This window comes from Periplaneta americana, chromosome 16 (assembly GCF_040183065.1).
Source record: "Periplaneta americana isolate PAMFEO1 chromosome 16, P.americana_PAMFEO1_priV1, whole genome shotgun sequence".
NCBI lineage: Eukaryota > Metazoa > Arthropoda > Insecta > Blattodea > Blattidae > Periplaneta > Periplaneta americana.
This window is the reverse complement of record NC_091132.1, coordinates 153,013,314-153,040,846: the sequence shown is the minus strand read 5'-3', so window position 1 is coordinate 153,040,846 and position 27,533 is coordinate 153,013,314. Positions and strand designations below refer to the sequence as shown.

Sequence of the window (27,533 nt, the reverse complement as noted above, 5' to 3'; positions counted from 1 at the left end):
TGACAATAAACTTATTTCCGAAGTGAATATATTTCTTATTCAATTTGCTTTACTCACAAAATTTTTTAGCTTATGCGAATTCTTATATGGTGATACATTACGGCATCAGAAGTAAAAAATAAATAAATAAATACATTGAAAATGTAGGTTGCAGGAAATCAAAACAACAATGACAGTGTATGTTTATTTTAATAAGTAAAATACTATCTTACTTTTAAGCGATATAGTGTGGATTGTATCAATTATACGAGCTCAAACTCAGAAATTTCTTGAATTTATGAGGGTGTGTCATTAGTAGCTATAGGCCTACTATTTCACCATGTGTTTAAATTAAAAGTTATTAATTCAATTGAATGTAGGCCTAGTATGCATATGTGACCTGTCCCATATAACTGTATAAGCAGATTGATGAATTGAGTGAAATGAAATGAAATCATTTTTCACTCTGTTGAGCGAAATGGCTTGCAGTGGGCGTGGTCCTTCCTCGACCGAATTGGCTGCACGTTACTTACATACATATACACATACATACGTACGTACGTACATACATACATACTTACATACATACATACATACATACGTACGTGATCTGCCCATGGGCAGGTCTTTCACTGCAAACCCATCTTTCTCCAATCTTTGCTATTTTCTGCCTTCCTCTTACTGTCCGCATATGATCAACATGAGTCAAAGTCGTCTATCATCTGATATCTTCTTCTGTCCCGAATTCTTCTCCCGTTCATCATTCCTTCCAGTGCATACTTCAGTAGGCAGTTTCTTCTCAGCCAGTGACGGAACCCAACCAATTCCTTTTTCTCTTTCTGATCAGTTTGATCACATGCCGCTCCAGTCTCTTACTGCCTTCAAAGTTAAGTCACAGAGAGTTTATAAACTTTTAGTGCGTAATATTGCAATGATCTGCCAGCCAGCCAACCAACCGCATAGAGTGCTGAATATCTGTTTAGAAATATGTAAAGCTAATAATGTAAGAAGTTTAATTTAATCGACCTACCTGTCTGTCAGACTGCGATGTAGTTCAGTTAATCTGTCGATATTGCCTATAGGTAGCTAAAATTTACGTTCAGATAGCCAGATAGCCTGCAGCAAGACTTTCATTCAAGTTTTAACCCATACCGCTGGTAGTAAAAATATTCAAACATTCATCGGGATATTTTATTAGTTTGTCAAGTTTGGCAAACAAAAACAATCATATACAGATGTGGAAATAAAATTTGAGCTCCCTTGTTATAGCCTATAAGTTTCGCTTGCAATACACTGGCATGTGCAGTAAACAAGAACCCCTGTGTATATGCTACTTGTGGGCAGTATTGTCAAATTGTTGCTCACATACAGGTGAATCCCATAAAGACTCGCTCCAAATTTTAATTCCATACCTGTACAGATAGATACAGAATTAAAATTTTAGAAGTCGACCTGTGTGTAGGCAACAATTTCATACGACTGTTAACAAGTAGCATATATACAGAGTGACTCTTGTTTACTGCACATGCGCAGTGTATCTGTACGTAGTCAGTAAGTCAGATATCCAAGTTACTCAATCAGCAATATCTGATAGTAAATCAGTGAGTGAAAAAGATTCTAAATCTGTCAGTTCAACGTTCAGTCTCAAAAGGAAACCTTCCATAATAGTTAGGTCCAAAACCTCCTTCAGAATTTGTACACGCAGATGTTTTGTCATAATATCCTGTAAACCACATGCAAATATTCCGATATTGACATTTATATCGCATTTATATCAACAGATTCGTTTGAAAGTTCTCATAAATATGCAATGAGATGAAAGCAGAGGCTATATTAGCCTACATGTAGAAAAACGTAATTTGTAACATCCAATTTAGATCAATATATAGTGTTTGTATCATAGGGTGTGATAAAGTCATCCAAAAGCAATGAATTTATTCTAATATTACCTGAACAGAATATAAGCCCATTATGCATTTACAAAATAAATGTTTCTATGTTCTCGTATTAGAGTTGGTATTGACTGCTAGTTTTCTGTAAGTAAGTTTCTGTAACAGAATTTATTATTTGGAAATTTTTAGAGATGATTTCTACCCTACATTAATCATTAAGATTACTATTACAAACACAGTGGGAATTGGTAAAAGTAGTAGTCAATTTAGTCACACTGGCAGTCAGCCCGAGAGCTAGCCACTTTATGTTAATGTTATGTTTTATTTAACGACGCTCGCAACTGCAGAGGTTATATCAGCGTCGCCGGATGTGCCGGAATTTTGTCCCGCAGGAGTTCTTTTACATGCCAGTAAATCTACTGACATGAGCCTGTCGCATTTAAGCACACTTAAATGCCATCGACCTGGCCCGGGATCGAACCCGCAACCTTGGGCATAGAAGGCCAGCGCTATACCAACTTGCCAACCAGGGCGACCCTAGCCACTTTATCTACATTAATAAATCAATCACTGAAGACAGCAGGACTTTTATGTCAACTACTTATAATGTTCGAGCTATGATAGGATAATCGATGTCATTCATATTATAAATATTAATTGGCGCGTATTCCAACTAAACAACTGAATGCCGCTTATGTGTTAACTGTGACTACAACTGCGACAGGAAGTCTATTACAGACTGGTAATTCTTGTACTGCGCCAGTTGCAGTGGCGTAGACTCGCCATTCATACGTGCATGAATGTCCGCCCCTCTTGCTACGAGAGCCTGCGCCCCCTCCAGGTAATTATTCCACGCTGCCCAGTGGAGAGGTGTTGCATCAGTTTCTGTTCTTTCTTCCAAAGGCGCCCCACGGTCCAACAATAAATACAGCACTTCCGGATAGCGGGAACCATAGTGCATGGCAGTAGCATTCTACTTCTTAGACTTGGCGTTAATAGGCGCTTCGGCGTCCAGTAAGATTCGAACCACATCCACTTGGCCGTACTCTGCTGCCACGTGTAGAGGAGTCCTTGTGACTTCATCTGTGACGGAGAAATTTGTGCCCACCTGCAGTAGGGCCATGACCAGTGTAGCGTTACCGCTTTTGGACGCCTCAAGCAGGCGACGCTCCCTCTCAGACTTGCTGAGTGCAGCGAGTTCCTATGACAGACAAGACAAATTTCATTCGTACCGGTTTTAATGACAAAAGTACCTTTAATTACTGATAGTAAGGCTTACTAAACATTAATAACGGTAGAACTTTGTAAATAGTACTAGTAGCAGCCTCGGTGTTATGCATATTTGTACAGGGACATCATTTTATTTTTACTAACATTTCTAATATTAACCTGGCTATACCTTTGAATTAACGTTGAGAACCGGAAACACCGTTTGCTCCCCCTTCTACGACTGGAGTTCGATGATACTGGCGTAAAATACAAACAAATCACTTTGCTAGGTATAGGAGGGAAGAAAAGTCGTTCATCCATTTACGTAAACTAGGAAATATCGCGATTTTGAGTTTGCTGGGTCACTGGCTGAGGAGAAAATTTCTTTCCAACGATGCACTGGAAGGTATTGTGAACGGGAGAAGAGTTCGGGACAGAAGAAGATATCATATGATAGACGACATCAATATATGTGGATCATTTGCGAAGACTAAAAGGAAGGCAGAAAATAGGAAAGATTGGAGAATGTTGGATTTGCAGTGAAAACACCGCCCATGGGCCGAACACTTATGTATGTATGTATGTATGTATGTATGTATGTATGTATGTATGTATGTATGTATGTATGTATGTATTTTATTTTAGTAGGTTATTTTACGACGCTTTATCAACAGCTTAGGTTATTTAGCGTCTGAATGAGATGAAAGTGATAATGCCGGTGAAATGAGTCCGGGGTCCAACACCGAAAGTTACCAAGCATTTGCTCATATTGGGTTGAGGGAAAACCCCGGAAAAATGTCAACCAGGTAACTTGCCCCGACCGGGAATCGAACCCGGGCCACCTGGTTTCGCGCTAACCGTTACTCCATAGGTGTGGACTATGTATGTATGTATGTATGTAATGTTATACTTGAGTTATTTATTTGTCATTAATTTGGTATATTACATTGTTTTTTATTAATGCAATATATTCACCATTATAACATTGAGTTACTAATTTAAACAATATTCTATAATATAATACGTAATCCTGTAGATTCAAAATCCCCTACATCCACTTTCAGAAATTGAAGGATTTTTGACAGTAACTCTTGGAAAATAGAGGGAAATTTCAACCTAACAGTGACTTTTAACAAACCTTTTGCTTTTAATTTAGTGGATTTTTGTATTGAAACTCTATAAAGCATTAGAATTCATTCTTAGCAAGCAGTATGTGGGCAGAACTCACTTCTGAACAAAATGGTCTTTAGAGGGTTTCAATCTAGAGGCTTCATATTATGTAGCACGAGCGGTGACAAAACCGGACGTCAACGGCAGGCTCCAATAACGTTGGACCTTCCTATATAATAATTTTAGGATATATTATTTATTCATAAACATGTAAGCAAAATTATTCCTTCAAATATGGGTGAGATTCCTATGTCAGAATATCAAGAAATGAATTTCCGCAACAGACAGAAATTGACTACTTAAGCATTTGTTTAGAGAAAAACTTAATTACTATATGTGTCTTGTGTAAATTGACAGAATCCAGGAACTTTTCATCCAAACCAGGCATACCAAAACCTGCACATTGTGCAGTCGCGTACATTGTGGATCTATCTCTGTGCGATGTGCACTTTCTATTCCCTTACCTGGAGGGAGTGAATCGCCTTGGAGGGGAACGCGACATTGCTATACAGACCTGCAACACCATATCAGCTTTTCTTTCAGTAACGCAGTTTCAGTACGGGTGCTGATTTGGCTGTGTCTTTGAATGAGTCATGATAAATAAAGTGAGGAGTTCACAGATAACGAAGAAGAGAAATTACGAATCATATAACATAATTTTTATAATGTTTTCCTCAGCCAACAATAATTATTTTAAAATGAAAGGCTTTCATTATCTAATGTCAAGGTAATAGTCTTGTGACAGTTTAGATCAGATTAGTAAAGTTCTCAAAATATATTGCCAGCGCTTATTTCTTAATCAATACTCTCACGGCAAAACGAACTTGACAATGGCGTTGTTTTGGAGTCTGTACTAACACAGCCATCAAAGATTAGACGACTTACGACTTTCATTTCATAAGCTGGTAAGTGGTGAGAATATAGTGAGGAATACATATGAGGCTCTTGAGGTTATAAGGAGCGAAGAAAGCAACTAATTGCAAGGCGGAAAAATTTTCTGGAAAAATATATAATGACAAATTTTCCATCTCACGTCACTCTATTATGCTAATATACTTACATTAATAAACCTTTAAACCTGACATAAATAGAATATCATCGCTTCACAGCTTGTGAACTACACTTTTAATTTCTTTCAGTAACGCTTCCAACTTGGCGATACTTGCTCTCAACGTTTTCCAAATAAACTATATTATGTGAATTTAAATTCTAAGGTTAATTTATATCATTTATTAATATTAATGTTAATTTATATTGTCATACAGCAAGAAAATTATTTCTGTATAAAAACTTTATAGTGTCCTACTGCATGTAATTAATTGGGAGTAGGCTATAATATTTCTTCAACATTTGTACCAATGGTCCCAATAAATAATAATGCTCGACAAACAATGAAAGAATAGGGTCTATTACTTTAAAATAATTAGTACCTAGTACGTAAAATGAAATACGGCATTCGGTTTTTGTTGTTTCGAAATTACTGTAATATTTTTTTTTCTTCAAATACTATATAAAAATCTAGTTAATAAATTGCGCTTTACAATTCACTTCTTCATAAAGTATAACTGAGTAAGCCTAAAGTTTCTTGTATTACAATTGTCAAGTATAGACACTGATAATAACCGTGTGTTTTTCCTTCTGCTAAGTGTCTTTATAATGTCCAAATGCCTATTTAATCCAACCCTAGAAGCGCAAAATAGATTATTGTACACCCCTCCAGCTAAGAAAGGGTAAGAGCAACGCTCAAGTGATGTAATCTGCACAGGCCGGCGATCAGCGCACAAAACTGCACATTTAGAGTCTGATTTCTGGCATGCCTGATCCAAACGGTGCAGGTCACAAAGTCGACGATTCTCAATATTTTTTAAGTCAACTGTCCGAAGACATATTGGAACCTTACGAGTGACAACAATAAGGCATAATTCATGAGGCAATTAATCCAGGAGATAGTGGAGTACTGTGGCCAATTTCTTTCCCTCCCCATTGCATAAATCAGTGACTAGTGAATCAGACTTGATTCTGAATTAATCTACCAATGATTTACTGTTCGCTCAACAAATAAAGAACCCTGTAAGGGATAAAATTACAAGTTAATTCTTTTCATCTTTCTCCCACTCAAATAATGACAACTTTGGTTAGTTTCTTTGAGCACAATGTAACAATATTAGTTACACAGTCAGGCAATAAGATTCATTAGTTTGCCCAAGAAACAAAGAGTCTCAGTGAGGTTCACAGCACTTTCAGAGAAGGTCTAAGTGTTGCGAACGTGGCTGGAAGTCACAGTGTCGCCCCTAGGCAGTGCTAAAATTTGCCGCCCGCAACTCCCATAAAGAGTTTATGAACAGCTATTATACAGGTCATGTTTAGTTTAAATTAGTTTTAAATGAAATGTTACAATTCAGAAAACAATAAATTACTGAATTCAAAATACATGCATCTTAGTTATGAATTATAAAGGTTTCCTTTACACTTTCTTCACGGAGAAAACATTAATGTTGTCATCAAAGTCGATCTGACGAAGCACATCAGACTCGATGCAAAGAAATATATTCAAACTTATTCATTCCTGAAACAAAATTGATTTGTGAAAGTCAAGCTGTTGTTTATTTTTAAGCATTGATTTTGTTGGTGGAATAATTTTTACGAGTATTCCTTACTTTGATAGGAAGTACAAAGTCAATTGAAAAATAAACCCAACTCTTTGCGGAATAAAACTTTCATATTGAATTATGTAGTGCACATGCTGGAAAGTGATTAAATAGTATTGTTGACAATATACAGTGTTACTATAAATGATCTTTCCGATTACAAACTTGATTAACTATCATTAGGAGACACTTTGAAAAATGATATTGGTAGCAACAATGGAAAGAGAAATTCAAATGTTTTTTGTTATCCATTCGGTTAAATCACATGTGCTAATCTTAAATCAGCAAACATTAGAAAACATGAAATTAGTATCAACAGAAACAGAAACTCCAACAACTTTTAAATTTTGTCACTGGAAAACATGAAACATGAAACAGAAAGAGAAACATTTACTTCACAACCATAAGTAAGTCACATGTGCTCGATGTGAGCTCCTTGTGTCACATGACACACATCAAGTCTGTAATCAATTTCCTGCCATACATGTTGTAGTATTGGACCATCCACAAGTGCAATGGCCTCTGTGATGCGGACACGAAGATGCTCAATGGTAGGTGGTAATGTTGGCTGATACACTTGCTGTTTTATAAAAAAGGACAGAAAAATCACAAGAAGTGAGGTCGGGGGAACGTCTAAATCTTGACGGCCAGCGCGTCCAATCCATCTCCTTGGAAGTTGTGTATTCAGTTTGTTTCTGACATCCTGCTGAAAAATGAGACCTTCGATGTCATGTTCCAGTTGTGGAAGAAGCCATAACTGTAACATGTCTAGATACGAATTACCTGTGACTGTCGCCTCGACAAAAAGGAAGGGCCATACGCCTATTCATGGCTTATAGCACAAAACACGTTCACTTTGGGGGAGTTGCGTACATGTTCCACATAACTGTTAGGATTTTCCAAAGTCTATATCCTCACATTGTGTTTGTGCACTTTTCCTAACAGATGGAAAGTGACTTCGTCAATAAACACCAATGATTCGATGAAACCTTCAGTTTCTATTTTGATTTGCATCTCCTCACAGAAAGATGTCGCTTGGCTTGGTTTCAGAGCCTGCAACAATTGCAGACGGTATGGATGGAACTTCAAACGTTTCCGTAAAATTTTCCACACAGTTTGTTGGGGGATGTTTAATTCTCTACTGGCTTTTACGGTGGATTTCTGTGGACTTCGTGTGAAACTCTCACAGGCTCCACATTTCGTCACTTATTGATGGACGACCGGTTGACTTCCGATTACAGATACATCCCCTCGTTTTGAAGTCAGCGTACCTCTTATGGATACTGGGCCACTGGATGGATCGACACCAAATTTTCTTCTAAAATGCGTTGTACAGTGACAACAGACTGGGATATGTGAAAATCTAGTACACAAAATGCCCTTCTGTCTTCGTTTGCAGCCATTTTTCTGTTATATCTTCTCCTAGCAACGAAATTATTAAATATGCGACAGGTTCACCAACGTAACGAAAATATTTGTGTTTCTCTTTCCATTGGTACCAATATCATGTTTCTAAGTGTCTCCTAACGATAGTTATTCAAGTTTGTAATCAGAAAGATTATTTATAGTAAAACTGTATTATATTAGAAATGTAATTGAGAGGTGTGGTTACTATTCATAGCGATAAAATAATAAACACATATCCAATTTGATTTTCAACAATGCATACCTATTTGTTTATTTATGCAGTTAAATTTAAGCAGTTTCATAATATAATAACGTGATTCTGGTACTGCAATGTAACTATGGAGCTGCACACTTTCATTTAACACTCGCCACGACTACGACAATGCGATAAAAACAATATCCGACTTCCGTAAGGTGTTCAAGACCAAACTTCAGAAAAGATTTACCAATAAGTGTTTTAAAAACAAATTTCACAAAAAGAAAGGAAGAGAAAGAGAGAGGGAAAATGCCGCTCCTCTGAAAATTTCCGGGTTGCCTAAGCCTAAATCCGGCAATGGTTGCGAACAGGTTGTGAGAAGCGGTAGAGAGGAAAAAATTGGAGGAGTCATTAACAGCAATAATGTTGCTACAGAGCTGAAGAATGCTTAGCGGACTGAACACAGTAGTAATATCCAGACTTAATAACACGAAGCTACTTGTTCTTACACCCATAAAGCATTGACATACAAAATCGTGTGCATTTGTTTTACAAAATTCAGTCACCGAACATTTCACTAACGGACACAACTGAACAAAATAAAGCACTAAAACGTAATTATAAAGGTAACTTCCTAACGGAAACTTGAATTGTATATTTTGTTTTAGACTTCATTTCTTTACCTTTTTACTATATTTAATTTATTGCTTGTTTAGTCAAATGCCCCTAGGCAGGTTTGAACTTAAGTGATACAATAAGATATCACTCATGAGGCAGCTAATTCAGGAGATAATGGGTAGGTTGTCCAGTTCCTTTCACTCTCCATTGAAGAAATCGCTGACAAGTAACAAATTTTTCAAGCAATATCCGAAATAACATATGGAATAAGTCGTAAAACCATTATACTATTAAATATATGAACTCATAGTACTTTTATACTGTATCCAGAATTCTATTATTTATAAAAGCAAAAATCTGCAAAATATTTTCTGATTAGCTACCTGCAGAAAATTAATAACTGGAAAGTTATTGTCAATTGCACAACTAACGATACAGATAAGAATTGAGCCAAATTAGTAATAGATGTTTTATGTGTTAGTATAAGGAGTGAAATATAGGTACTAAATTTACTTGTGGGAGTAACAATATCATGCAAGATAACAATGAGCGATTTTGTTATTAATCTCCAGTATTACATAGTATATTAATTTCACAAGAGAGAGTATAGTATTTGGAACATTCTGTAATGAATTTAGAAAGAAAAGCATGCTAAATTGCTAACTCACTTGTCGAAGACCTCCCAGAGAGTCTTTACCATAATAGGCCTTAGACTGACAGTTCTCCAGTCCATCTAACTTCTTCAGTATATTATCGCCATTCTTGTTTTGCAGCTCGTTGAGATAATCTAACTTCTTGTCCATAAAACCGTTATGTTCCTGGATTTTTTGTTCCAGAAAACCGTTATACTTCTCGAATGTAGACATCATATATTCATATTGCTTCTCTAATTTTTTTTCCATTATTGTTTTCTGTTCCAGGAAATTCTTCTCCAGATGATCATTATAATCTTGAAATTTCTTCGTTATGAATGCATTCTGATCCTTGTGTGTTTCCTGCCATTTTCTTTCTAGCAAATTTTTATCATCGCTTATTCTTTTCGAAATCAGAATATTCTGCTCATCGAAACGCGTGTCTAGAGTTTTTAATTTCTTCTCCAAGAAGCTCTGCTGTTCCTTGGAATTATTTTCGAGGAAAGATTGCATCGCTTCAAGGTGTGTGTTATATGTGGCGTTCAAGTCTAAGAGTTCTGCCATCGTGCCCTTGAGATTTCCATTCGTGGCATTCGTGATGTTATGTACAACCAGGTTCAACAACTGTAGCAGTAACAGCTGCAGAGGTGCGGGTACCGCTGTCTCCGCTTGGACTGAACCGATGGACATTGTCTGCAAAACAACACTTACTCACTGATATTGTTTAGAATACAATGCACATATCATATACAGTATATGCTACTTATATTGGTCGAATGGACAGAACAAAATTGAGGCAATCAGTTATTTGAAAATTTATGAGCCCAGATCGCGTAGTCTGATATAATTTTTGGCAAATTTAATGTAATGTAGTAAGGATTTTGTCAGTTTTGGAATAGTTCCTTGTAGAACCTTTGAGCCTCAAGATCTGAACCAGATACTACTAATTATGCCATGTGCATCTCCAAAAAACTCACTCCATAGGAAACATTCCATAATGTACTTTAGTATATTGAGGTTACCAAACTGCGTGGAAATGACACTAAGCACAGGGGATGCAGTTTAAGACGAGTATGGTATATAACGTTGAAAGTGCGCGTCGAAACACGAAAGCAAGCACTCAGCGTCCATGCAAACCATACCAGAAATGTGAAAGAATAGATTCTACATTTGATCCAAAAGTTTGTCAGTCTCATTAAGATATATACCATGTAAAACTGCGTAATATCTTTCGTTACTTAAATAGGTCTATATTAAAGTAATTATCAGGTATGAAATTCTTATTTTAATTGATGTTGACACACACTACTTAAAAATGTAAAGGGCAAGAATTTATTTATTTTACTTTATAATTTATAACAGTAAAATTTATATTAAATATGTTAACTTATCCAACTTTATCTCATATATAAATTAAGTTAGTTTATATTATTTTTTATTTTTAACGTTGAAAACAAAACAATAAATGAAATGATTGCATCTTAACAAAAATGAGGAAATCATGGAAGCAAAGTAAAAATAAAAATATGGTACAGATTAGAAAGAACAAAAGTTGCTAATGCGCGAGTATGTCGTCATGCTGAATATCTTAATATATAAGCCACCTTGCGTTTACGTATGTTTGTGTGTATGTTCTCTATACAAATCTACACGCTTTGACTGATATGTGCCATTTCATAACCAGGAGAAAAACATAGGCTACATTAAAATTGTGCAAATGAACGTTAAATTAATTAAAAAGATAAAAAATTGAAATAAATAGACCAAAAATTCATGTATAATATTAAAATGCATGTTATATTGTCAATAATTGTTCCTTATTATTGTCTGTTGTATTCAACATCAACTTTCACGAGGCCATGGAAATTATAACACAAAATTAAGTAACATTGTTGATACATCATGAAGGCTAGAATCTAGACAATTCATGTAATAAGTATCTTTGCACAGTTCCGGACCGTATTATGTATTTCTTAATGCAGTTGTAGATAGTGAGCAGGCTGTCTTTTATAACTGTAGTCTTAAATTCTTTGGAACCACAAGAATTGCTACCACATAATTTAGTACTTAATATTGAATCTCCAATAGTACTATTCCGAAATATTGACCCACCAAAATTATGTAATGGAACAAGAATTGAAGTGAAAAAACTCATGAAAATCGTAATACATAGATTGTGGGGAGGGAGGTGGTACGATCATCCACTCCTCCTCTATATTTCTTATATTGGCTGTTTTCGCCAGGTGGATGGTACATTGGAAGATTGGATGTGCGCAGTGGGAGACTTTTATAAATAAATAGTGTGAATTTGTATAACAGATATAATTAACAATAGTAAATAACAATATACATAAATGGCAAATGAAATAACAAAGAAATATGAGATGAGCGAATGAAAATAAGACAAGTTAATCTGAACTGGTATCACAACGATATCTGAATCGTGAAAGTATTACTAGACTGGGGCCAACATACTTATAAGTCATAATACAATCTAATATGGCCGTCTCTCGATAATCAGTAACTGACCTATTAACCATCTGGTCATGAACCACTCTCTGAATATATATTTTGACCATCTAAGTATGAATCTGAACACAACGCCCAGCCAGCACACTAACTTAATACATTGCCCATTCAACCATAGATACCATACAATCTGACTAATCAAACTAAACATATATGTATATTCAATAACAAAAACTTTACCCAGCATAAGGCATCACATGACTGATCACTATACATTACCAATTGCACATATTGCTCGCATGAACCGTGCAAATTGCACTAACACAAAATCTCTGCACTTTACAATTAAGAATTCCCAACGGAGAGAGAGAGGGATAGAGACAGATACACGTTATATAAGTAACAGACAATAATTTCAATCTCAATGATCGTTTAGATAGCAACGAAAACCCAACGCACACGATTGCTAAAATAGCGGCAAAGGAAACCAATAAATCAAAATGGAGCAGGGAAAATACTAAAACAATAGTATGAGACCGTAATCGCTGCTCTATCACACTAACCGTCTCGGAACATAAAAACTCACATTTCAAATCATATCTCACCACGTAATCACCAATACAATTTACCTCAAATACATATATATCACATAATATGTTACTCGACGCAAATACTATTACTTGCCCCCAAGACGTATCACTAGCAAGCGATGTTTCAAAGTACGATCCACTGCAATCTCTCAAACACATAGAATCGAAGATAAAAATATGACGACGGAAATTTAGCTACTCCGCTGATTTATCTCCACCGCGTACAAGAGCCCGAGTGTCGTTAAGTGTATCTGCCGCGTACGAGACCGTGAGTGTCGTTAAGTGTATCTGCCGCGTACGAGACCCTGAGTGACGTTAAGTGTATCTGCCGTTGAACAAGTAAACTCACTCCCCCTCTCCCCTCGTGAGACGTAATCAACCGGCCAATAGGATTATTTGGAAAAGAAAAAATGAAAGGATTCATATCGCTATCTATACTGTAACGTCTGAGAGCGCTCTGACGGACGAAGTGACGTACTAGGTGAACGGTCGTGATGGCGGGCACGGCTCAAGATGTGACAATATTAATTGGCAAAATGAAAGGAAAAGATGTTTTTATCCCTCGCATTTGTATAATATACACTAACATGCCTTTTGATTTTAAGCAACTTCAATTTCAGGGCTACTAGCATTTGTAATGGTCATATTAAAATGAAGCTCAAGGACAGTCGCTCAAAATTGCAGACATTAACTTAAAAACTCCGTGTTTTTCATATTTTCAATTATATTTTATACAAAGGCGTGGGAAAAAATGATTTTACATATCAAAAATCAATTCAATGATACTTTTGTCATGTTGCTAACGTAATATATAAATGTACGAAAACCGACTGAAAATAACACTGTATTAATTCTAAAATATACGTCTCTCAAAATATTGTTGTTCATGTCCGAAAATGTATTACTGCGAAATTCTATCTGTATAATTATTTTATTAATGTAGTATGTTATGCGTTGTGAAAATAACAATTTTTTAATTTCTAAAATACCGTTATACGTCTCTCAGAATATTAGTCTTTATGTTAAAAATGACTGATTGCGAGTTTATAATATTATATCTGTATTCTGTATATAAAATAAGAATTAATATACTGTAAATAATATGATCTATTTATGAGATAATTATAATTTCTTAAGTCTTATAAAAAGACTGTGTGTGGTATAAGCAGACGTATAGCGGTCAAGGTGTAAAAAAATCTTCCAATATAAATTAAATTATATACGTATATATTGATTCTTTGGTACAACCGATAGAGAGATAAATTTTGGCTCACGATGACATATCAACGGGTTCAGACTGGGAACAAAGGAATTCCCTGTTTATCGTCAGCTCTCTCAGCAATGCAAGTCAAAAGCACACATAGACATGAAATTACGTGAAATGCACAGCTTCAGATTAATGTACAGATCTTAAAATTATTTTATCTCTGCCTCTGTGCAACGTCACATTTGTGATGGGAAGGAAAGGAGGCGGCAGAAAGGTTGTAATGATTTTTAATACGCTGACTCCCACAACTAAGATAAGTCACTTGAAATTTAACAGTCACTGATCGGCAGAGATAAAATGTGAGATCTGTAGAATATTGAGACAATGCTAAGTGGATATGTGTTTTGTTTTCCTGAACTTAAAGACAATGCTAACTCATTTAAAGTTTGTGTGACCATAGCTTCTTTATGGACGAGGAAAGCTTATTAAAAACAATTCATTTTGGTTGTCTATAGTTGAGTTTCTGAGATTTCCGAAAAGTCTAACAACCAGTTTAATTAAAAAAAGAAGCAAGAAGCATAACCCGGGCAACGCCAGGTGCTTTCGGTTATTCCAATCCTGAATTAGAACAGTCTGGAAATCTCTAAGGGTCTCTACATTCACAATGCAGAATGTTACAGCCGTATAAATTTATCTCATACATGCTCTATAGGATTAAAGTTGTGACTGAGCGAGTTACGGTAATAAAAATCCCTTCCTGCTTCTAACCATTCACAAGTCGGTCGAGTAGTACGAACTCGGGCGTTTTCATTCGTGCAACTGAAACGTTCTCCTTGGGGATCAGCAAATCAACTCACAACTGGTTGCAGAATAAAATTCAAGTAAAAAATATGATTCAATATTCTTTTCAGGAAACCGATCACAGTTTATTCTGTGCTACTTTACTTCTCGGTTCACCATGAGGCATGATTGCTTCTTGTGTTTGTTTTGTTATTTATAGACATCGCAGCTTCTTCATTACAGAGTATGCGTTATTAATCTGATGCTTTCTCTCTATATACCACATATTAAACGCGCCGTGGGTTTTGTTATTTGATCGGTGGGAGTGCGTCACGTGACTCACGTTCCGCTGACAGATTGTTGGATGCAGAAACTTCAAGAGACTTCTAGCTAAGTGTTGCCAATTTAGCCACATCTAACCATTTCGAATACTGATCTAGCAACAATTTTTTCTAAATGCCACCTGTGGTATTTTAGCTACTTTCTGTTCTCCATTTAGCTGTTTTTGGCCATTTTGAATTTTTTTTAAATATATTCTAATTTTTATTACTTACAGCCTACGTGCATACGTGGATCTAACTTCTCGACTTCGGACTTTTCAATGGTCACTACCGTTACACAAAATTGCACATTAGCATGCAATTAGGTAAGCATTGCATCATCGGTATTCGGGACTTCCCTCGGTTAAATGATGAATTTTCTCCTCTCTTTCCACTGAGCACGTGATGATGTATTTCACATCATTCAAGGCTGCATTTATGTTGTGATTTGTCTCTGCAGACTGATTGCATTCAATCTTAAAATAATAGTTGCTTTGTGGTAATTTAGTTCAGGTATCGTGCTGTGATGTGTTTGAAATTAGTGATTGTGTTTTAATTAAATATCACGTGAATAATAAAATATATTATCAATCATGCCGAAACCTAAACATACTCAAAAGTACCGTAAAGAATGGGAGAATTTGGGGGAATTAAAAGACTGGTTAAAACCTGTTCCTACAGTCAATTCAAAAGTTTTTTTTGTAAATTTTGTAAATCATACTTCTGCGTTAAATTTGCCCCATTCGAATGCTGAAGTAGAGAGAGTTTTCAGTGAAGTCACTTTTGTGATAAATAAACTGACGAACAGGATAAAAATAAAAAACATTTTCGGCTATTTTGAACGTCAAGTTTGGATTACGTCGCGCCGTATGCAGAAGTGCTGTTATTCATATTAAGTTCTTTCTGAACTTCTTCGTCTTGTGGGAACAACCGCAACCTATACGTCATCAGAGAATGATCCTAGTACTTCTGAAAGGGTGTTGGAAACAAGGGATGGGGAAGATAGCAGCGTCGATGATGATGTGTATTTCTGTTATGTGAGTCATAATTAACAGTTGCTTATTTCCCTAATGCCTTCTCTCTCAGCTTATTATTACAATATAATACGTACACTTTTTTTAATGTGTTTGTACCTGACATACTTAGGCTTATCGTTTTTAACGATGCGATTTAAACTTTAGCCACCTCTGGCCACTTTCGGGATCAGTTGTAGCCACTTTTTTCCACTAGGTGTTGGCAACACTGGGGGCAGAGGACATTGATCTGAGGAATGCATCGAAAGAATTCTGGCTAGGGCTCGGCGATGAAAAGTTGGAGGACTGTCGCCTTATTAGACAAGAGTCGTAGTTACGTAAAGCCTTATTTTTACGAATAGGCCTAATACGTATAGAACGTGGTTAGTTTTTAATTACTCATCTGTGATTCGCCCGACTTTGCTTTCTTGCGAGCACATAGGATTAATACTACAATGGAATATTGATAAATTTAGAGCTTGTCTTGGCTTTAAGTTTAATAATTCATTATTATGGCTTGTTGATAAGTTAATATAATGACTAGAGAGCGGGAAAATAGTACCAAAATAATAGTCTTTTACGTGGTTACAATTACTGAGTGTCTTTATTGTAGATAGCTGCGCTGCAAGGTGGCTATGTACGTCACGAAGTACAGTCACGTTAGTAATGTACCTACATAACCGATGCAATTTGTGTTTATTAGCAAGTGAGCTAATAGAGTAGTTTTGTGTTATTTCGATGCTTAAAATGCCGAAAATAAAAAATATTAAAATGTGTAAAGGATTGATTAACCCTCCTACTACAAAGAGGGGAAATGGGATTACCCCACTGACGACTTTTCAATATAATTTTTATTTTTCTCCGTGTTTCTTTTTGAAATTACACTTTATGTGTCTATTAACAATTTCAACTAACGATAACATAAATAATTACTCTAATTTAAGATGTGATTCACATTATTTATGTGAGGTGATATTGTTACCCCCCCCCCCTTGGTAGTCCGTGTCATGACAATTCCACGATACAAAATTCAATCTGTAGCTTCATTTTCTTTATGTATATGTTTGTCTGCCTCCTAATTATTTTATTTGGTGGTATTTATAACGATTTGTATATTTTTATTTATATAAATATGATCTTTCGTTTGCAATTTTTTATATTTTAAATCTGTGTGTTAAGGTTTTTCTGAAAGTGATTTTATTAGAAATAATTTTATTAGTGTAGCCTTTTTCGAGTTGCTCATTGTAGCATAGTGGTGTTCGAATACAGTATTTGAATTTCAACAAATAACTAAAATTAGTTTTATTAGTTATTTATTTGGTTATTTAACGACGCTGTATCAACTACTAGGTCATATAGCATGGATTGAATTGGTGATAGCGATATGATATTTAGCGAGATGAAGTCGAGAATTCGCCATATATTACTTGAAATTCAGTTACGGTTGGGAGAAACCTCGGAAAAAACTCAAACAGATAATCAGCCGAAGCGGGGATCGAACCCACGCAGAGGGCAACTCACGATCTGCAAACAAGCCCCTCAGCCGACTGACCTTCTCCGGTGACTAACTTGTTCAGCTTAATCTGTACAGTATATTATTTGAGAAGAATTTTATTATGTCTATACTTCGTTCCATAATGTCTGACAGGAGAAGTAAACATTGCCAGCAAAGGAGGAGAGAAATATAATTACTATTCAACCAATGGCAGAGGTCTCATTTCAGCTTGTCTTGAAGTTGGGCGGGGGTAGAACGCTTCAGACTACCTAACTTCAATTCAAGCGTGGAATGAGATCTCTGCCATTGGTTGATTGTTAACTATATTACTCTCCTCCTTTGCCGGCAATATTTATTTCTCTTGTCCGACATTATGAAACGGATAGGTTTGGAAGTAAATCCCGAAAAGAAAAACGTACCGTATATGATTATGGCTTGTGACCAGAACATAGTACGAAATGGAAATATGAACATTGGAAATTTATCCTTGGAAGAGGTGGAATAGTTCAATTATCTTGGAACAACAGTAACAAATATAAATGACACTCAAGAGAAAATTAAACGCAGAATAAATATGGGAAAGGCCTGTTAATATTCGGTTGAGAAGCTTTTGTCATCCAGTCTGCTCTCAAAAAAGCTGAAAGTTAGAATTTATAAAACAGTTATATTACCGGATGTTCTGTATAGTTGTGAAACTTGGACTCTCAATTTAAGAGAGCAACAGAGGCTAAAGATGTTCGAGAATAAGGTGCGTAGTAAAATATTTGGGGTTAAGAGGAATGAAGTTACAGTAGAATGGCGAAAGTTAAACAACGCAAAACTGCACGCATTGTATTCTTTACATAATTAGGAGCATTAAATTAGACGTTAGAGATGGGCAGGGCATGTAACACTTAAAAGCGAATACAGAAATGCATATCGAGTGTTAGTTGGGAGGCCGGAAAAAAGCTTTTGGGGAGGCCGAGAAGTAGATGTGAGGGTAGTATAAAAATTGATTTGAGGGAAGAGGGATATGATAGTAGAGACTGGATTAATCTTGCTCAGGATTGGGACCGATGGCGGGCTTATTTGAGGGTAGCAAAGAAGGGTTCCTTATATGCCATTTGTAAGTAAGTAAGTACTTAAGTCAGACATTATGGAACGAAGTTAATAGACCGCGGATCTTCAGGGGGGAAAAAAAAGTATTCATCTTTTAATAACGTATATAGCTTTGGGACTTCGTATTTACACGTTTCGTGAAAAAATATGCTTAAAAATGCTGTCTGAGAATGCCTAAAAGAGCTTATTTTGACTTTCTACCTATTCTTTCCCTATTTAAAATTAGACAGCGAAATTTTAATTAATTTTCCTTGTTTGTGAAGTGCTATTTAAAAAAAATCCAAGTTCTACGTATACGCCTATAGTAAGAACCAGAGCAGTGTATATTAGAGAGTACCGCATTCTCGACGGCGGCAGCCATATTTACTCCTTGCTCGGCACAGAAGCCTAAGCAGTAATGCTAGAACGATGGTGATTAAAGGCGATATCATACGTGTTGTTGTAGTTTATTCAACACAGGAGACAAGAATTAATAAACATTATTGTCATAGTGAAATGACTCATGAGAGATAACACTTTATTATTTATGTTATGTCCATTTCAATATGGATAACATCAGCAATTTTCTAGTGCAGTTCTCACACCAACATTTCGACCGCCCCATTTAGCAAATTGTTGTCTTGCATTTGCTATAACAGACAATTTTCTTAACAATAAATATATTCTAGGCCTAAAATAGTGATAAGACTTTTTCAAATATATTATAACGAATTGGGAACGTATGAGTTGAAATGTTAATGAATAAAGACTTCAGATCCTTTAGTGTCAATACATTTTCTACCAACGTCTCATATTTTTCTGCATTTAGAATTATATCAAACACGAATTTACAAGGGTATACGTGACATTTCCATGTACGACTTGAGTCACTAATTTGCTAATAAAATTTATAGATTCATCCCTATTATCAGTTATTAGATATGAAATACAGTTTTCACAGATACTATATAACTTATTTTGTTTTATTTTGAACAAAACTGATCCCAACAAATGGTAAAGAGCTTGTTGTTCGCTCAAGTCAATATTTCCATTTTCAGTTAAATTACAATTTAGCATACATCAATTTCTTTTGCTCACATTTATCTTCACCAGACTTTTCTGTTTCGGGTTTACTGTACCTAGAAACTCGACTAATTGTTCAGATTTTTTTTTTTAGAAAAAGTGATGAATCGTAATGCAGTTTTTGAATCCTATTACATCCGGGATCGGATTTAAAGAACGGACAGTAGAAAATAAACTTTCTAACACATCCTGAATGCTTCTATCTAGCATAAGATATTTTAAGTTCCCTTTATTAAGACAATTTCTTGAAAATCAAGATCTGTTTTTATTACCACTATTACACCAGTTTGACAAAACAGTACAAATGACGTTCAGGAGGGGAGGTAGAAAGACGGACAACGACACGCTCTACTACAAAAATGAACCACTAAAAGTCACCAACGCGTTTAAATATTTGGGAGTAACACTGCAAACAACGACGAAGTCCTTCCGGATCCATGTCAAAGAAAGGGCAACATCAGCAATCAAGGCAATATTTGATATTAAGAATGTAAGGCAGCTCAGCCTGGACACTGCTATTAGGCTCTTCGAGGCAAAAATTGTCTCGATAATAACCTACGGCATTGACATCATATGGACCAACCTAAGCCTAAGAGATCTCAGAACTATGGAAAACGTCAAAGCGCGGTTCTTAAAAGCAGCTCTCGGGATCTCAAAACACGCGCCATCGAGAATAGCCTACGAGTTGGCGAGGGAAAATTTCTTAATAGAGGACCTACGGTACAAACTGCCATCTACCGAGAGTTCGACCAGACTGCTAGAGGAAAGGAGACAGAAAAGAGACGAGATTTGGCTTGAATTCTATAGCACGAACGCGATGACCGACAGAACTTGGGCAGGACCCAACCAAGAACTACGACATACAATAACAAGTCTGGCGACCCACGGCTACCGCCACAAACTCTGCAAGACCCAACACTACCACTCTCCTATTCTGGAATGCGTGTGCGAACTCTGTGATCAGCTCTGCGAAAGATATCACATAATAAAATGCAATAACAGAATTAAGTCGATTAGCGAATACAGCAAAGAATAATAACAAACCAACTCTTGCACACTTGTGCGCATTTCTTCTATTATTATACCAGTTTGGAATAGTTTCCAACGTCCGCTTTTCTCCACCTTGATATTTTCAAATATAAATATTACGTCATTATACTTACTTATGACTTTTAAGAAACCCGGAGGTTCATTGCCGCCCTCACATAAGCTCGTCATCGGTCCCTATCTTGAGCAAGATTAATACAGTCTCTACCATCATATCCCACCTACCTCAAATCCATTTTAATATTATCCTCCCATCTATGTCTCGACCTCCCCAAAGGTCTTTTTCCCTCCGGCTTCCCCAGCAATACTCTATATGGATTTCTGGATTCGCCCATATGTGCTACATGCCCTGCTCATCTCAAACGTCTGGATTTAATGTTCCTAATTAGGGTAAACATAGGTAATTTCGTGATAATTTCATGAAAACTAATTCAAAATGTAAATGTGTAAATATATCCTTATTCCAATTTTTGCATCTGAAAGACGATAACTTGCTGTACAAATCTGGAGACATAAAAGATTGGATACGTTCTTGAATATGTGCCATAAACCACTTTTACAACTTAAGCTGAAAGGTCGGTTATTTCGTGATAACCTTGATAATTTCGTGATATTGCATTGATAATTTCGTGAGAGATAGAAGAATTGTGGAAAAATTCATTAACGTCATATGAAATTCTCATTTATTGTTACAAGACTTCAAACATAGTAATTCCGTCTAATATTCATAGAAAGAAAACAAAAATACATATCAACACATAATAAGAATGAAATCAAAGTAAAAATTGAAATTGAAAAGGGATCTTCTTTGCCCCGAAAGGGTGAACACTTTTATTACGGACTTTACTATAGCCTATATTACTAGGGTAACTCCAAAAGTAATGCATAACGTTTGTTTAAAAATTATATTTTTATCCTACACCTTTGCTATTATCACAGAATGTAGATGTATCCTTAAGGAACAAAATGTCACTTTTCCACATAATCCCTGTCCATTTCAACTGCCTTACGTAACCTAGGAACGAGGGCCTGTAGGTCAGCACGGTAAAAGTCTGGACCAAAACGTCTGAGCCACTCTTTAGCAGCGTGCACAAGAGAGTCATCTTCTAACCTCGTTCCGTGAAGGGATCCTTCAGTTCACCAAAGAGATGGTAATCGCACGGTGCCAGTTCAGGACTGTAAGGCGGTTGTTTCAGTGTTGTCTATCTGAATTTTCTGATCTGTTCTGTGGTCTTGTGACTGACATATGGCTGTGCGTTGTCGTGCAATAGCAGAACATCCTGCTTCTCCCGATGTCGTCGAACACGACTCAGTCGAACTTGAAGTTTCTTGAGAGTTGCAACATACCCGTCAGAATTAATGGTGGTTCCGTGTGGCATGATGTCCACAAGCAACAGTCCTTCTGAATCGAAAAACACATTAGCCATAACGTTTCCTGCGGAAGATGTACTTTTGAATTTGTATTTCTTTGGTGAATTTGCATGATGCCACTCCATTGTCTGCCTCTGTTTCCGGTCCAAAATGGTGGAACCATGTTCCATCTTCTGTTAATTTTGTTGCAAGTCATCTAGCACTTATCATTGACACTTAGCATGATAACAAACCAAACAGAAGTTACACTGAACCCACTGCGTCTCCGTTTTCTTCTTTGTTATCACATCTTGTCTTCAGATTTCTAAAATTCCTATTGTAACACATTTTATACTATTTTAAAAATTGTAACACTTAATGCTCAAAAAAATTTCGCCTCAAACAGCTAAGATTTCTATCAGTAAAGCTAAGCCTATATGGCGACTACAGATGTATCTAAAATTCCAAAAAAAAATTCCTAAAATTTCATGAAGATACAATAAATCTTTGTACCAAATATCATATGCTTATCTTTAGTAATAAACCTGCAATGTAGCTACAAATATCCACAAAATTTGTATGCCTGAGAAGTCGACGCAAACTTGCTCTCTCCAAACATAAAAGCTCACTGAAGCAACTACAGTAGTCACACAAAGCTTAGCTGTATGTTTCTGGAAACTGAACAACATATGCAATCCCTTGGCGGAAATTTGGATTTCGTAACACCATTGGTTAGTTCACAAAAGAGAAAAGAAAAAGTATCACGAAATAACCGCTGCCACGAAATTACCAATGTTTACCCTATGTCAGGTGAAGAATACAATGCGTGCAGTTCTGCGTTGTGTAACTTTCTCCATTCTCCTGTAACTTCATCCCTCTTAGCCCTAAATATTTTCCTAAGAACCATATTCTCAAACACTCTTAACCTCTGTTCCTCTCTCAGTGAGAGTCCAAGTTTCACAGTCATACAGAACAACCGGTAATATAACTGTTTTATAAATTGTAATTTTCAGATTTTTTGATAGACCAGATGACAAAATCTTTTGAGCTGAATAATAACAGGCATTTCCAATATATATTCTAGTTTAATTTCCTCCCGAGTGTCATTTATATTTGTTACTGTTGCTCCAAGATATATTAATTTTTCTACCTCTTTGAAGGTAAATGTCTAATTTTTATATTTTCATTTCATATAATATTCTGGTCACGAGACGTAATCATATACTTTGTCTATTTGGGATTTACTTCCAAACCTATAGCTTTACTTGATTCAGTAAAGTTCCCGTATTTTCCCTAATACTTTGTGTATTTTCTCCTAATATATTCATGTCACCGCATAGACATTAAGCTGTAATGCTAATTCAGTACAACAGCAATTGATTACACATTGATTAACTGTACAACAACACGGCATTCTTTATGATAACGATGGAATATCACACTAGAAACCAGTGTTCCTACGCAAGTCTTGCGGTGTACTGAGTCTCCGCAGGAGTAAATATGGCCGCCGCGTCGGCATTCGTCGGATGAAAAGAATGCGGTACTCTCCAATATATACTGCTCTGGTAAGAACTACGTACGACAATGACTTTTCTTTTTCTATTTCCTAACCTCTCTCTCTCTCTCTCTCTCTCTCTCTCTCTCTCTCTCTCTCTCTCTCTCTCTCTCTCTCTCTCTCTGTGAGTGAAGGAGCGTTTCTGTTATTAACAGTTTGAATCTAGCTAACCTTACTGTCAACAATGGACGCAAACAATACTTTTGTAATTTAAATATACGCTAATGATTTCGAAATTCAATATCTAAGTGTACAATTGCGTACTTAGAATTTTGTCAAGGGTGGGGTCATTGCTTAATTGCTTTACAATTTTCATTATCTGTTTTTAAAATGTTGTGTATTGTTATTATTATTATTATTATTATTATTATTATTTTATTAATATTATTATTATTTTTATTAGTATTATTATCACCTGAGTTTTCACAGGGGATATGAAATTATTTCCGGGAAGAACGTTCACGACAACATCGTCACGCTGCGGCTGCAAAGAAACATTTTGCCAATGTGAAATTTTCATTAACCTCGCAAGAATCGCTACACGACTTCTGCTAAAGAATGGTACACTTGAGTTTTGCGATCGCTTAGACATAACAAAGAACCCGGAACGATAATGTAAAGTTCGTATTAAAAATATGACCTAGGTATCAAATGCAAAAAAAAGAAAACCTTAAATGAACGTTTCACAATAAAGTCAGAATTCAAACTAACAAACGCGTGAATATCGCTCTTAAAATGAGTTTAAAATCGACAATGCACAATATTTAACAAAATCTACAATGCAGAATTGCCAAAACAACCTTTTCAATATGTTTCAAGACAAGTTAAATTTCTTACTCTGTCAGCTTCATTTTATTACGAGTATAAGGCCGGTACTAGGCGCTAGGTTTCTCTATAATAAACGTAGCATTGTAATTCGAATGTGTCGCGGAATCGCGGACGTTTTTTGACTACTGGGCAGAACGAGTATAGAGAGAGAGCGACGCAATCCTCGCTAGGAAAGAGGTCCAAGTCCTTGTTATGTGCAGGAGACACTGGAGTAAACTTGCTCTGTATTACCCAAGACAGCAGGCGAAACAAAAGTTCCGATTTTCTTGAACGTTTTAATTTTGAAGTCGTCAAAATATATTATGTTACATAAGATATTTTTTGTAAATAGTTTTAGAAATTTGATTTAACATTTTTTAAAGAATTAGAATAATCGGTCTGAATTTATAAATTTATTAACGTTTTCATTGTTTAGATTGTAGCGAAAACATTTATCAGTATTAATAAACTGTCGGTTCTTGTTTGTTTCACTACTGTATTTATGATAAGAAATAGGATGATTGCTAAGATCAAACTATAGGCTACAACAAAAGAGAAGAAAATAAAAGAAAAAAACAACACAATTTTACATAATATTGGACGCACGTTAAGTAAAGAATGAAGGTCGACAGACTCAGTAGGAAACCACTTACAATTCTGTTTACATTTTACAATGAGTGACGTCATGGTATTACACAGTGGCGGCTCGTGACTTTTTAAACGTATGTGCTACTACTACTACTACAATAATAATAATAATAATAATAATAATAATAATAATAATAATAATAATAATAATAGCACTCATCCTAATAATTAAATTTGAAGTCCATTCTCCTTCCTGTTGGCGAACTTGTCTATCACTTGTATTGAAAAATGTTATGTTTTATTTAACGACGCTCGCAACTGCCTAGGTTATATCAGCGTCGCAGTCTGCCGGAATTTTGTCCTGCAGGAGTTCTTTTACATGCCAATAAATCTACTGACATGAGTCTGTCGTATTTAAGTACACTTAAATGCCATCGACCTGGATATATATCTAATTTTATGAACTAGAAGAATTGAAAACGATGGCTAAAAACTACATTTCTAATAGAAAAGGAAATGTTTCGTATTTAAATACATTTTTAATAAATGAAGTTTTAGGTACTAAATACATAAGCTGGCTATTCTGTTCTGGCTACTGTTTGGTGAGCACAGAAGGGACAGCAGTTTGATGAGATTTTCGGTGCTTGCGGGGAAGTGAAAAGGGTAACTCAAACACGCGCATTTCTCCATGTCGACATCTTTCCTGTGCTTAACACATCTCGTACTGGAGTGGAGGGTGAATGTTGAAACTTGTCAAGGTGGACGATTCAAAATGCTTTAACAATATAGAATGGAAACATACTGTAACTATTTAAATTAAACAAATATTTTTTAGGTTTTTAAAACAAAACATATTTTTCTCTGTTAATTTTATTATGTGCTGTAGCACATGAGCACATAAGGACCGGCCGTCCCTGGTATTACAATAAAATGGCACAATTTTGTCCGTATAGGTTTCGCTAAAGCTTTTCACGTAAAAATATTCTCTCATAGCAATCAATAATTAAGACACAAGCACTCTGTTGTAAAACAATAAAAACGGAGTCTTATATAATAACAATCATACACATTTTCGTTTCACCAAATTGAACTACAGATTATATATGCCCCTATTTTTAGCCTTTACCCATTTATTTTGTCTTCTTCCACAGTACTTTCCATAAAATTTGACAGGACGCGTCACAAGTGGTTTCTAGTATGAATGGTATTGAAACTACACAGCTGCGCATTGCCACTCTGGAAATGTATGACCGAGATAATTTAGGCCAGTTTTCTTAATAAGACTTTGTAATTTAGCCTGAGAAATTATATATTTCAATTAACATAAAATTTCTTCTCTAAGGAAAATATTACAGACACCTAATTTTTCATTCAGTGTTGTAATATGTCCCTTAAAAATATTAATTATTTGTCTGTACCGGTAACACTTTATGTAAATATGCTCACACTTTTGGAAATAATAACATATATGTCACTTTTTGTAACTGGAATACCCAATGTAATATTGAATATTTATTTACACACACATACGAAATTAGCTCTGGGTATGAGAATATATTATTTAACACTTACTTATTTTGGTTGCATGTAGACCACAGTTTTCCTTCTTCGCTTCAGCCGAACTTAACTCTGAAAACTGAGCTGTTTTGAAGTTGACTAAAAGCAGTTTTATCCATATAGTTTTCCGCTAAAGCTTCTCACGTTAAAAATGCCTGGCATAGCAATAATTAAGTTGTAAGCACTCTGTTGTAAAACAATGAAAACGAAATCTTATCTAATAATAATCATTCACCTTTTCAATATACCGAATGGGACTTACAGATTATTATAATTTGTCCCTGCTTTTAGCCATTTATTTTCTCCTCTCGCACAGAACTCTCCGTAAAATTTGACAGAAAACGTTAAAAGTGATTTCTACTGTGAATGGTATTGAAACTACACAGCTGCGCATTGCAACTAATATCTCTGGTTGAGATAATTTAGGCGAGTTTTGTTAATAGGACTTTTCCCTGTACTTGTAATTTAGCCTCAGAAATTATTTCAAATAACATAATCTTTCTAATCTAAAGAAAAAATTTCAGGTACGTAATTTTTCATTCAGTGTTGTAACATGCCCCTTAAACGTAAGAATAATAAGACATTTTATGTAAATATGCACAAACGTTTGGAAATCATAAAATATATATACCAGGTTCTGTAACTTGAAGACCCAATGTGATGTTGAATAATTATTTACACACACATACGAATTTAGCTTTGGTTATGAAAATATATTATTTAACACTTACTGAACTTGGTTGATACAGTCCAGAGTTTCCCTTCTTCGCTTCTGCTGAACTTGACTCTGAGAAGTGAGCTGTTGTGTGAAGATGACTAAAAGCAGAGATCGATGACGACAGTA

At 35.6% G+C, this 27,533-nt stretch overlaps 1 protein-coding gene across 1 annotated transcript; it reads right to left on the bottom strand.

Annotated features, from left to right (window-relative positions):
* Window positions 1-11: 11 nt before the first annotated feature.
* Window positions 12-27,533, bottom strand: LOC138691365 (uncharacterized). Its single transcript, XM_069813269.1, has 3 exons — window positions 27,421-27,533; window positions 9,788-10,444; window positions 12-3,072 (listed from the first exon to the last, which is right to left on the bottom strand). Exons 2-3 carry the CDS (start codon window positions 10,439-10,441, stop codon window positions 2,845-2,847), a joined length of 882 nt encoding a protein of 293 aa, XP_069669370.1. The 5' UTR covers window positions 10,442-10,444; window positions 27,421-27,533; the 3' UTR covers window positions 12-2,844.